Here is a 12,153-nt window from a genome sequence, read left to right on the forward strand (position 1 = left end):
AGAGACAGAAGAGAGAGAGACAGAAGAGAGAGAGAGAGAGAGAGAGAGAGAGAGAGAGAGCAAGCGAGAGAGACAGAAACAGAGAAAGACAGACAGAGACAGGCAGAGAGAGAGAGAGACAGGAGACAGAGAGAGAGAGAGAGAGAGAGAGAGAGAGAGAGAGAGAGAGAGAACAGAGAAAGAGAGAGGAACAGAGAAAGAGAGAGAAACAGAGAAAGAGAAAGACAGAGTGTGAGTGAGAGAGACAAAGACAGAGTCAGAAAAAAAGAGGCAAAAAAAGACACAGACAGACAGAGAGAGGGAAAGGTCAGAGAGAGAGAGACAGACAGACAGATAGACAGTCAGTCAGAGAGGCAAGGATAGGGAGAAAAAGCAAAACATAGAAATTGAGAGACCAGGACAAACAGAGAGAAAGAAGAGTGAGAGAGAGACAGAAAAAGAGATACAGAAAGACGCAAAAAAAGACATACAGAGAGAGATAGAAAGACAGAGAAAGAGAGAGACAATGAGAGGGATACAGAGAGAGAGACAGACAGACAAAGTAAAAATGGGAAAGAGAGAGAGGGGGAGCCAAAAGACAGACAGAGAGTGAGGCAAGGACAGACATGGAGAAAGAGAGAAGGAGAGAGACAGAAAAAGAGAAATTATCATTACTATCTTTAATATATTATTATATCTAAAATATGTTTAGTGCTGTTCTTATATTTAAGGAAAAGACAATCAGTCAAACTGTTCTTATGGTTTTACTAAGAAAGAAAGAAAGAAAGAATGATAGAAAGAAAGAGAAGAGAAGCTGACGATGTTTACAGATGTGTACAGATGTTTTATTGGTGCTGGAGCGCGCTGGGAGGCCGGAGACAGTATAATATTGTCACGTCTGGCCTGATTCTTGTTTACTCTTCAGGATCCGGGCTCCGTCTGTCCAGTTTTCTCCTTCACGTTCCTTATAAGGTCGTTGCTTCCTGTTCTCGTTCTCATGAGCCTGTTGCCATGGTAGTTAATTATTCTCACCTGTTGCTTGTTCCCCTTCATTAGCTTGTCTATTTAAATCCTGTGTGTTCCCCTGCCAGGGTTTAGAGCTGTGTTACTGAGCTGTCTCGGACTAGTCCAGTCTTTGTCCTAGTTATTTACCTTTTGTCTTTTTCTTATATTGTAATATTTTTGGAGAGACGCCGTCATGCATTTAATTCTGGCACCCACCTCATTATGGCATAAGCAAGCAACACAGTGACGGGTGACTCTCTCCTCCTTACCAGTAGCTGCTGGAGCTGGAGCTCTTTAGCAGTACAATCGGATCGTCTGTCGCTCCTCAGACTGACTTTGAGCTCGATGTCCACCAGCCACCGGTCCAGGCTCTGGAAACGTCCCTCCATCTGCTGCAGTCTGCTGAGCGTCTGCTCCAGGCTAGCTCGAGTGTTCTCCAGCCTGTCCTGATACGCCTGCCATTCTCTCTGCGCTGTCTCCAACGCCCTGTCCTCGATCTGAGGGACTCCCCACGGGATGACCCGCTCCCGGCTGGACAGGGCCGACTTCAGCAAGGCGTGGCCCTCGGAGCAACGTAACTGGAGCGTCTGGTGTCGGGGAGGAGGAAAAAACAACAATGATGTTAAGGACATGAGTGGAAAAAAGAAAAAGAGCAGCTTTTACACTTCACTCACATGCAGCTCTTTCAGGATCTTCTCCAGAGTGTTCACATCTCCATCCAGGGGTGAAAGGAGACCCAGGTTGCTCTGCTCCTGCTCCAGCCAGTCCTCAAACATGTGCAGACCACGCTGGTACTCCTGATGGACCAGGACCAGCTCCTCCGCCTTCCTGACCGCAGCCTGAAACACAGCAAGAAACAGGTTTCACTCTGAAGCTCATTCGGGTTTTCGATGCTAGGTTTGTTTCACAGGCATTACCTTGGCTTTGTCCTTGACGGCTTCATACTGCGTGCTGAGCTCGTGCACCTCCTGCTGAGTGGCCGAGTGCTCGGGAAGGTTGGAGCCCTTTGTGGCGATGGTCTCCAACAAGCTCGAGTGACTCAACACTTCCTCATAAAGGAGCTGTCGGAAAAACGGGAAATATATCTAACAATTAATAATAATTATCGATACAGACCTCAGTGTCTGAACAAAATCCTTGAGATACTATAATGATTTAGGAAACACAACAGACTGTGATGGTGTGATGACACAGAGTTAGTGTTAGTGTCACAAAATCCTGAAGGGATGGATAATCAGTCATTCCCTCACTAGCCTTTCTTTTCTCTTTCACAAAGTCAATAAAGCAAAAAAAAAAAACCCTGTTTCAAAGCGCCGACACTGGAGACTCCTTCCATAAATGATTAATAAACACATTCCCTACAATAAAAAAAATCAACCAAACACAAATTTCTTTGTCAAGTGCTAAAAAAAAAAATCTTTAATTGTTTATTATTGAATAGGTTTAGATTTGTTACCATCGAAACAATAACTGGCAGAAAATGAATCGGCATCTTCTGACCAATCAACATAGCTGTGATGTAAAACTCTACACACTACGAATACAGGATATTATTATAGGATACGAATATATTTTGATGTTTCAGACGCTCACGTCCGTCCTGAACACACAGATTACAGCGATGAGGTACCTTCGCTTGGCGTAAATTCGCCGTCTTCTCCCTCATCTCGGTGTAGTGTTTATCTGAGCTCCCCAGACTCTCCTCCACTCGTTCCAGCCAGCCCTCGAACTGGCTCACGTCCTCCTGATAGCTGGTCCAGTGAGACAAAGCGCCTTCCAGCTGGCTGTGAATACAAAACACACAGAGGGAAGAAATAAGTAATAAACATTCTCTCACCTGCTACTCGCATTTTTCACGCTAATCAACGTGTCTCAAGGTGTCACGTCACGCTAAACGAATTCACCAACATGGCTTAGACTTCTGCCTGATCTACTGGTGATGAGGGGAGTGTAATATCACGTATATAAAATAAACAAAAGTTATATCGTCATGACAAAACAATCCTACCACCAGTGAAAGTCAATAATTCTGAAGTAAGGAATAAAACACTTGGGCACATGCTGCTTTCAGAAAACAATCAGTTCAACATTCAGCCCTAAAGTGTTTTATTCCTCTTATACCACAGCAATTTGCCAACTATTACTTCTTGAGATACATTTACTTTTCATCCATTTATAGTTAAATTTAATGTGAAACATTTCTGTTCTAAACTGTCCTGAAAACTGACTCAGACAAAGTGCCGACACTGGAGACTCCTTCCACAAATGTCTCACAAACGTTACTATAGAAACGCTAATGTACGACTATAAACCAATCAGAAAATGAATCAAATCCTGACTGATCAGAGTACGCTAAGTGATGTAAAGTGTAATGACTTAAAGGGACGTGACGGTTACAGGACGCCGATAAAACCCCAGACCTTTTGCACTGTATCGCGGCAGAGAGCAGCGAGTCCCAGGAGTCTTTAAGGTCTTGGATCTGTTTGCGAACCACAGGAACCCCCTCGGCTGAGGTGTTCCTCTGCACCGCCTCTCCTCTGGTGATGAGCATCTTCAGCTGGATCTCTCGCTCCTGACGCGCCGCTAACAGCTCCTGAAACGGCAACAAGGTGACTGCTAAACAAAAAAGTGTCCGTTCTAGCTAGCATTGGCTCGCTAACTAACCTAGATTTTATTAATTATCATCTGCAATGCAGATGAATGAATGTTGGTGTAGAGGAAGAGGAGGTTGTTTGGAAGCAGAAAATCAACACATTTCTCTTTTTAGAAAACTGTTGGAAATGATGAAACAATTTCCTTTCTACATCTAACATCACAAGGCGTAGGAAAAGAGTTTGTCCTCCATGATTGTTTGTTTTTTTTCTCCCTGAGATGTCACCTGATTGGTTGGAAAGTAAAAAAGTTTTGTCTTTCAATAAAGAATTTAATGAACACTCGAGCGTGTGATATGCAACTGGTCTGAGCAGTATATTAAAATTTTTGCTCTTTTTAACTGCAGTAATATATGTATTATATGCAGTAATAACAGAACAGCGTGATTTAAAGCTGTGGCATTAATAAAGCTCATTGTAGTTTAATTTGCTTTCATTAAATGTCTATGAATATGCATTATATGCATATAAAAACCCGTCGTATATCAGACTGTGCCATGTTCAGCTCAGTGAGTTTATGGTAACGTTATGATGCCGCAGTCCTAAACTCCTCAATCCGAGTCATTATTATCCCGTGCAGGGATCTGTTAGGAAGTGTGCTGATGTGTGAAGAGCACCAGTACCTCGAGCTGGCTCATGCGGGTAAGCAGCACGCTTTTGTCAGCATTGGGAGTTCGACAGGTCTCGAGGATCTGCTGGGCTTCTGAAACCCAGCTCTGAAGTTCCTGTAAGCCCTGGGAGAAGAGCTGATGCTCCCCAACTACACGCTCCACTCTGGAGACCTTCTCCTATGGAGGTCAGGAAAGTACATGTTGTTTATTCAGCTGACTGATACAGAAAAAAACAATTAGATGAGAGATACAAATACGACTTATTCCAGATAATACAGTTCAGGATTTCCTTGACTTCAGTGCTCTCTATGCACCAGTACAATTCAATATTCCTTATACTGTACAATATTCCATACGCTTTCAGTACTCCCTTCCTATCAGTATTCTGTACAGTTTGGCACTCCCTTCACTTCAGTATTCAGTATGATTCAGTATTTCTTTACGTAAAGTAATATACATTCTCCCATTGAAAAAAAAGATATGCTAATTCATAAATTTTTCATAGTCAGATGTGAGAGTCAGGACATAAAAAGTCTTTACGATGTGTGATTTCAATAGAAAATTACACAGAAACGAGCTCATTAATTTAAATATCCCGCCCAACTATTATGAATGCAATATCCCGCCCACCATTATGAACATCCCGCCCGCCATTATGAACATCCCGCCCGCCATTATGAACATCCCACTTACCATTATGAATATTCCGCCCACCATTATGAATATTCCAGCCACCATTATGAACATCCCGCCCGCCATTATGAACATCCCACTTACCATTATGAACATCCCACCCGCCATTATAAATATCCCACCCACCATTATGGATATCTCACTTACCATTATGAACATCCCGCCCACCATTATGAATATTCCAGCAACCATTATGAACATCCCGCCCACCATTATGAACATCCCGCCCGCCATTATAAATATCTCACTTACCATTATGAACATCCCGCCCGCCATTATGAACATCCCGCCCGCCATTATAAATATCTCACTTATCATTATGAACATCCCGCCCACCTTTATGAACATCCCGCCCACCATTATGAACATCCCGCCCACCATTATGAACATCCCGCCCACCATTATGAACATCCGCCCACCATTATGAACTTCCCACCCACCATTATGAACATCCGCCCACCATTATGAATGCAAATATATCCAGGGCACATGACTGTAAAAGCACGTGACCAAACAAAGACATCATTTCTGACTTTTTCTCAAACACGGTGAGAAAAAGTTTGATACTCGGTTAAAAACATTAAATAAATAAACGGACAAAGTTAGTGGCTCGATGCACAAACTTTATTATTTTAAACTCATAAGTGATATACGGCAGAGTGTGCACTGAATAGCAGTTAGGGGAAATAATTTTGCATTGAAAACGTGTAACAGATCGTTACAGGCCCAACACAAATCACGCCTCATACAGCATAGGTATGTGTTCTACTTTTGTTCCGCTTCAACTTAATATGAGAATCCGTCGTTGTTGCTAATTGCGGAACATGCGGAAGTGTCACATGACTTTCTGTGCTCCTCATGTCTCATTAGCATATATAAAAAAAAAAACTCGGATGGGATTTTATGAAACATGGCTCGAACCAGTGTTTATTTAACCCTAATTAACATTGATTATGCTTTCCTTCTGCTTTGTGCAGGTCCATTTTGAGGACTTATATTACTCTAAGTATTCCCCTCGCCTAACTTCAGTACTCTATACGCTTCAGCATTCAGTTGTCACAATGACCGCCACCAGCCGAGGGGATCGAACCTGGGTCTACAGAGGAAGGGCTCAGGGTTTCAACCAGGCCACAAATTTCCAAAACCAAGATGAAGGAGGAAATTATAAGGGATCTTTATTAGGGGAACACAAAAGGAAATATCCAAGCAAAAACAAAAATGTAGTAGTAGTAGCAGTCCAGGTTTACAGTAAAAAAAATCCAACATAAAACAGATAAAGCCACAGGGAAAAGTGGAAGTGAAAGGTTTCCAGAGAAAATAAACTTGTGACCTGGAAAACAGAAAGAAACTAGAACTTGGAAACTAGAACTTGAAGGTCAGTACGATACAAAGCAATGACGACTCAGCAAAGGAAGGCAAAAATCCACTGGTGTATATATATATATATATATATATATATATATATATATATATATATAGAGGGCATGTTATTAAGGGAACATGGGGAACAGGTGAGGACAGAAAAGACAGGAAAACAGAACAATGGATAGAGAGGGGTGAGCACACATGGAGAAACAAAACTTAAAAAGAGAGCACATGGCACGACAAACATAAACAAAGACATGGGAATAGCCACTGGAAATGTCCAAGCTGTCCATGACATCAGTATTCCCTTCGCCTTTGGTAATCAGTATTCATTTCACTTCAGTATTCTTCGTGCTTCAGTACTCTCTCTAGCTATGTGATTTTACATAAACAGTCTAATTCATTAAATGGTTTATTAAATATTGTTCTTTTTCTATCGGAGTAGCTGACACGCTGTGATTCAGATGGTGACAGAAACCACTACACAAAATGGGGAAAGAAAAGGAAAACTTTCTCCCTTAATGAATTAGTCCCATAACTGCATAAATGTCAGGAAATTAATTGACTTAGCATCCTTGTTGGCTTTTTCATGGTATCCGTAATCAAACTAACATCTTGCCCGGAAATAATCAACACAGCAGCAGCAGCCACTGGCTTTTCAACAAACCCCGTTGATGGTGTTCCCACAAGAGCAGGTTTAGAACACAATCAGGACACATTAGTAATCAAGCAGAGCTGGACATGAGGCTGGACTGGTTCAGACTTTCTGCCTAAAGTGCTTTCTTCTGATAAGAGTGTAATAAATCACACGGGGCGATAATGAGAACACAGAAAACAAACCAACAAACACAGGTTTAAAGGTCAGCTGTATTCTGCAGCAGCAGCACATTACCTTCTACAAGATAGAATATTTATACTCCTCTGGACAGCGTCTTCACTGACACAAAACACTGAAACATTTCTCTTACATTATAAGCCTTTTCCATTTTTCAAGTTTTCAAGGAATTTCCAAAACAGTTCTAGGAGAATCAATTTAATTCTAGAGACAAATAAAAAAAAACACTTCTAAAAATTTTTTTAAACCACCTGAACACCCATAATCAAGTACTCCCCACAGTACAATATACCCTAAACCTCAGTACTCCCTATACCTTGGAGTACCCTACACTTCTGTCTTTTCAACACCTCTGTACTCCCTACACTTCAGGAACTCCCTAGACTTCAGTATACCCCTTCACTTCATGACACCTTACACTTAGGTACTCCCTACACTTTTGTGTTTCCAACACCTCGGTATACCCTACACTTTAGGAGCTCCCTAAACCTCGGTATACCCAACACTTCAGGAACTCTATACACCTCAGTATACCCTACACTTTAGGAGCTCCCTAAACCTCAGTATACCCTACACTTCAGGAACTCTATACACCTCAGTATACCCTACACTTTAGGAGCTCCCTACACCTTGGTATACCCTACACTTAGGGAATTCCCGACACCTTAGTATACCCTACACTTTAGGAGCTCCCTAAACCTCGGTATACCCTACACTTTAGGAACTCTATACACCTCGGTATACCCTACACTTCAGGAACTCTATACACCTTAGTATACCCTACACTTCAGGAACTCTATACACCTCGGTATACCCTACACTTCAGGAACTCTATACACCTTGGTATACCCTACACTTAGGGAGCTCCCTAAACCTCGGTATACCCTACACTTCAGGAACTCTATACACCTCGGTATACCCTACACTTCAGGAACTCTATACACCTTGGTATACCGTACACACTTCAGGAACTCCATACAACTCTGTATACCCTACACTTCAGGAGCTCCCTACACCTTGGTATACCCTACACTTAGGGAGCTCCCTAAACCTCGGTATACCCTACACTTCAGGAACTCTATACACCTTGGTATACCCTACACTTTAGGAGCTCCCTACACCTTGGTATACCCTACACTTTAGGAACTCCCTACACCTTGGTATACCCTATACTTTAGGAGCTCCCTACACCTTGGTATACCCTACACTTTAGGAACTCCCTACACCTTGGTATACCCTACACTTTAGGAGCTCCCTACACCTTGGTATACCCTACACTTTAGGAACTCCCTACACCTTGGTATACCCTACACTTTAGAAACTCCCTACACCTTAGTATATCCTACACTTAGGGAATTCCCTACACCTTGGTATACCCTACACTTTAGGAACTCCCTACACCTTGGTATACCCTACACTTTAGGAGCTCCCTACACCTTGGTATACCCTACACTTTAGAAACTCCCTACACCTTAGTATATCCTACACTTAGGGAATTCCCTACACCTTGGTATACCCTACACTTTAGGAGCTCCCTACACCTTGGTATACCCTACACTTTAGGAACTCCCTACACCTTAGTATATCCTACACTTAGGGAATTCCCTACACCTTCGTATACCCTACACTTTAGGAGCTCCCTACACCTTGGTATACCCTACACTTTAGAAACTCCCTACACCTTAGTATATCCTACACTTAGGGAATTCCCTACACCTTGGTATACCCTACACTTTAGGAGCTCCCTACACCTTGGTATACCCTACACTTTAGGAACTCCCTACACCTTGGTATACCCTACACTTTAGAAACTCCCTACACCTTAGTATATCCTACACTTAGGGAATTCCCTACACCTTGGTATACCCTACACTTTAGGAGCTCCCTAAACCTCGGTAGACCCTACACTTCAAGAACTCTATACACCTTGGTATAACCTACACTTCAGGAACTCTATACACCTTGGTATACCCTACACCTTGGTATACCCTACACTTAGGGAATCCCAACACCTCAGTATACCCTACACTTTAGGAGCTCCCTAAACCTCGGTATACCCTACACTTCAGAAACTCTATACACCTCAGTATACCCTACACTTTAGGAGCTCCCTAAACCTCGGTATACCCTATACTTCAGGAACTCTATACACCTTGGTATACCCTATACTTTAGGAGCTCCCTACACCTTGGTATACCCTACACTTTAGGAACTCCCTACACCTTGGTATACCCTACACTTTAGGAGCTCCCTACACCTTGGTATGCCCTACACTTCAGTATACCCTACATTTTGGGAGCTCCCTACACCTCAGTAAGCCATACACTAAGGTAGCTCCCTACACCTTTGTATACTTTACACTTCGGTATGCCCTCCACTTCGGGACACCTTAAACTTCGGGAGCTGGAAGCCTAGACAGGCATGCTAAGCATGAATGTGCATGTGTGTGTGTGTGTGTGTAAGGTAATTTAAACTCATTACCTTAGTGCGGTTGCTCAAGGCCAGGTAGCGTGCGGCGAGCTGACAGACCCTGTGTACGAAGCCTTTCCCAGCTGCCTGACCTTCCCACAGGCTATGGGCTCTCTCTCTCAGCATTCCCAGCTCCGATTCCATGGAGCCCATCTCCTCCAACACCAACTGGAGAGCAGGATATGGAAAACAAGAGAAAATACAGAGGGAAAAACAAACTGTAAAAAAATAGCAACAAAAATAAACACTTAAATTAAAGAGATAAACTGACGGAATGTCGCAAGGTTAAGATTTTCGGCGTGGAACATTTCTGACAGATCAGATTTCACATTTTTCTCTGGCACCGATTTTTATTTTTTTTCTTTAAAAATTAAACATGAGCAATGAAAGAAAGCAGAAGTGACAGTATGAGTGATCACAGGAAGTACAGCGTAAGCATCTTTCTGCTTCTTTAGACAAAACAAAACAAAAGAAGACTGCAGAATAAATGGATTGTGAATTTTTTTTAGATTCATAGAGATTAAAAGAAACAAAGAAAGAAACAAAGAAAAATAAAATTAAATATTACACATATTAAAAAAAAATTGTATAATTTTTCCTATAATCCAAAAATTGGTTTACTTTTCATATCCTAAAGCAAGAATAAGTGAATAAATAAATAAAGAAATAGATAAATAAAGAAATAGATAAATAAATAAAGAAATAGATAAAAAATAAAATAAACAAATAAATAAAAAATAAAAAAGAAATAAAGAAAAAAATAAAATTATAAATATTACACATATTTAAGAAAATCTATAATTTTTCCTATAATCCAAACATCAGTTTACTTTTCATATCCTGAAGCAATTTGACAAGAACCAATAAATAAATAAATAAATATAATAAAAGAAATAAAAGAAAGAAAGAAAATTATAAATATTACACATATTTTTAAAAAAATATTCTATAATTTTTCCTTAATCCAAAAATCCAAGAATCAATGAATAAATAAAATACATAAATTAAATAAAACAAAAAGAAAGAAAGCTGAAAAGCGAAACGAAACAAAAAAAATCCATCTTGTATTCGTGAATCTCTTTATCACGGGTCTTTTGAGGTCTGATGAAAACAAAGCTCTGTTAGACTGCAATTAATCTGATCTGTGTCTAATCCTTTACCGTGTAAAATGTCTGACTCAGCAGAATCGACGCTGAGATTTCATTCTCTCATACAGAAAGGGAACTTTATTAAACCTTCAAAACAGAACCTAAATCCCTTTAAACCCTACGTCTATCCCGCTTCGTTCGACCTGATCATTCAATTATGTGTACTTAATTTTTTTTTGAGTACCAGTTTCCTTTCAGAATGACGGTAATTACCAGATAAAAACATAGACATGATCGTCCTCCTGTTTCTATAGCAACGCCCACCATGTCCAAATGACTGCTATAACACACGGCGTCAAAGTTAGCATCCCCGTTGTTCCGTTAAAAAACACAAAAAAAACAAAAAAATGAAAGTAGATGTTGGATTTAAGTCCCATTACAACACACAGCGTGAACATTACAGCATTCTCAGTCAGCAGTTCCCTTTATTAGAAAGCTCAAAAGTTAGCGTCCCCCCCGTCGACTAGTTAATTCATTTCAATGTGCCTCATTAAGTCTAATGACGATATTAAAGTCTCAAGCGTTTTTTTTTTTGTTGTTGTTGCTGTGAGAGTCAGGGTTAATCAGGGAAACAGCTCTCGTACGTTTGAATGTAAGATAATATTGACTTTTTAATGAAGGTGAAGAAAAGGAGAAGAAAATATCGAGGGAGACGTTTAGAGATGAGCAAAGATTTAGGAATTTAACATGCAAACACACCACAGAGAATTTTTTATTACTGATGTGCCTTTAATGATCTCAATTATTTTGATCCAGGAAATCCCAGGATACAGGACATGTCACTATATTTTATTTTCATAAATACAAAACTGATTTTTTTAATTAATAAATAAATATTTATTAATTCATAAAAATGTAGCTGATCTCTAGAAACGAGTGCATTTTTGCATGTCTGTCAAAAAGATGTTTTAAAAAATATAAACCATATTTAAAGTGTATTTAAATTATATTTAAACATTCTAATTATTTGATTATAATACGTTTAAATAATATAATGATTAAGGCTAGGTAGGACAGATAGGTAGGTAAGTAGGTAAGTAAAGATAGGTAGTAGTAGTAGTTAAGTAGCTGTACATAGAGGTAGGTGAGAGGTAGGTAGATGTATGTAGAGGTAGTTAGTTTAGTAGAAGTAGGTGGGGTAGGTAGGTAGGTAGATAAATGTACTTGAAGGCTGGTAAGTATGTAAAGGTAGATGTACATAAATGGTGGTAAGTTATTAGAGGTAGGTTGGTAGGTTGATGTACTTAGAGGTAGGTGGGGAAGGTAGGTAGATAGCTTAGTAGAGGTAGGTGGGGTAGGTAGGTAGGTAAATAGAGGTAGGTGGGATAGGTAGGGAAAGGTTAGTAAGTAAAGGTAGGTAGGTAAGTATTGGTAGGTGGGGTAGGTAGGTAGGTAGG

The 12,153-nt window shown here is 40.5% G+C and overlaps 1 protein-coding gene across 3 annotated transcripts in view; it reads right to left on the reverse strand.

Moving 5' to 3' along the window:
- syne1a (spectrin repeat containing, nuclear envelope 1a) overlaps positions 1-12,153 on the reverse strand; it is a 214,289-nt gene that overhangs the window by 96,201 nt on the left and 105,935 nt on the right. For all 3 annotated transcript variants that reach the window (XM_058379576.1, XM_058379577.1, XM_058379578.1), the window contains 7 exons: positions 9,621-9,776; positions 4,259-4,423; positions 3,405-3,577; positions 2,615-2,768; positions 1,902-2,045; positions 1,659-1,823; positions 1,254-1,571 (listed from right to left, as the gene is read on the reverse strand). In XM_058379576.1, coding sequence (XP_058235559.1) covers positions 1,254-1,571; positions 1,659-1,823; positions 1,902-2,045; positions 2,615-2,768; positions 3,405-3,577; positions 4,259-4,423; positions 9,621-9,776 — 1,275 coding nt within the window. The remainder of the gene's footprint in view (positions 1-1,253; positions 1,572-1,658; positions 1,824-1,901; positions 2,046-2,614; positions 2,769-3,404; positions 3,578-4,258; positions 4,424-9,620; positions 9,777-12,153) is intronic.

Source organism: Hemibagrus wyckioides, linkage group LG25, assembly GCF_019097595.1.
Source record: "Hemibagrus wyckioides isolate EC202008001 linkage group LG25, SWU_Hwy_1.0, whole genome shotgun sequence".
Lineage (NCBI taxonomy): Eukaryota > Metazoa > Chordata > Actinopteri > Siluriformes > Bagridae > Hemibagrus > Hemibagrus wyckioides.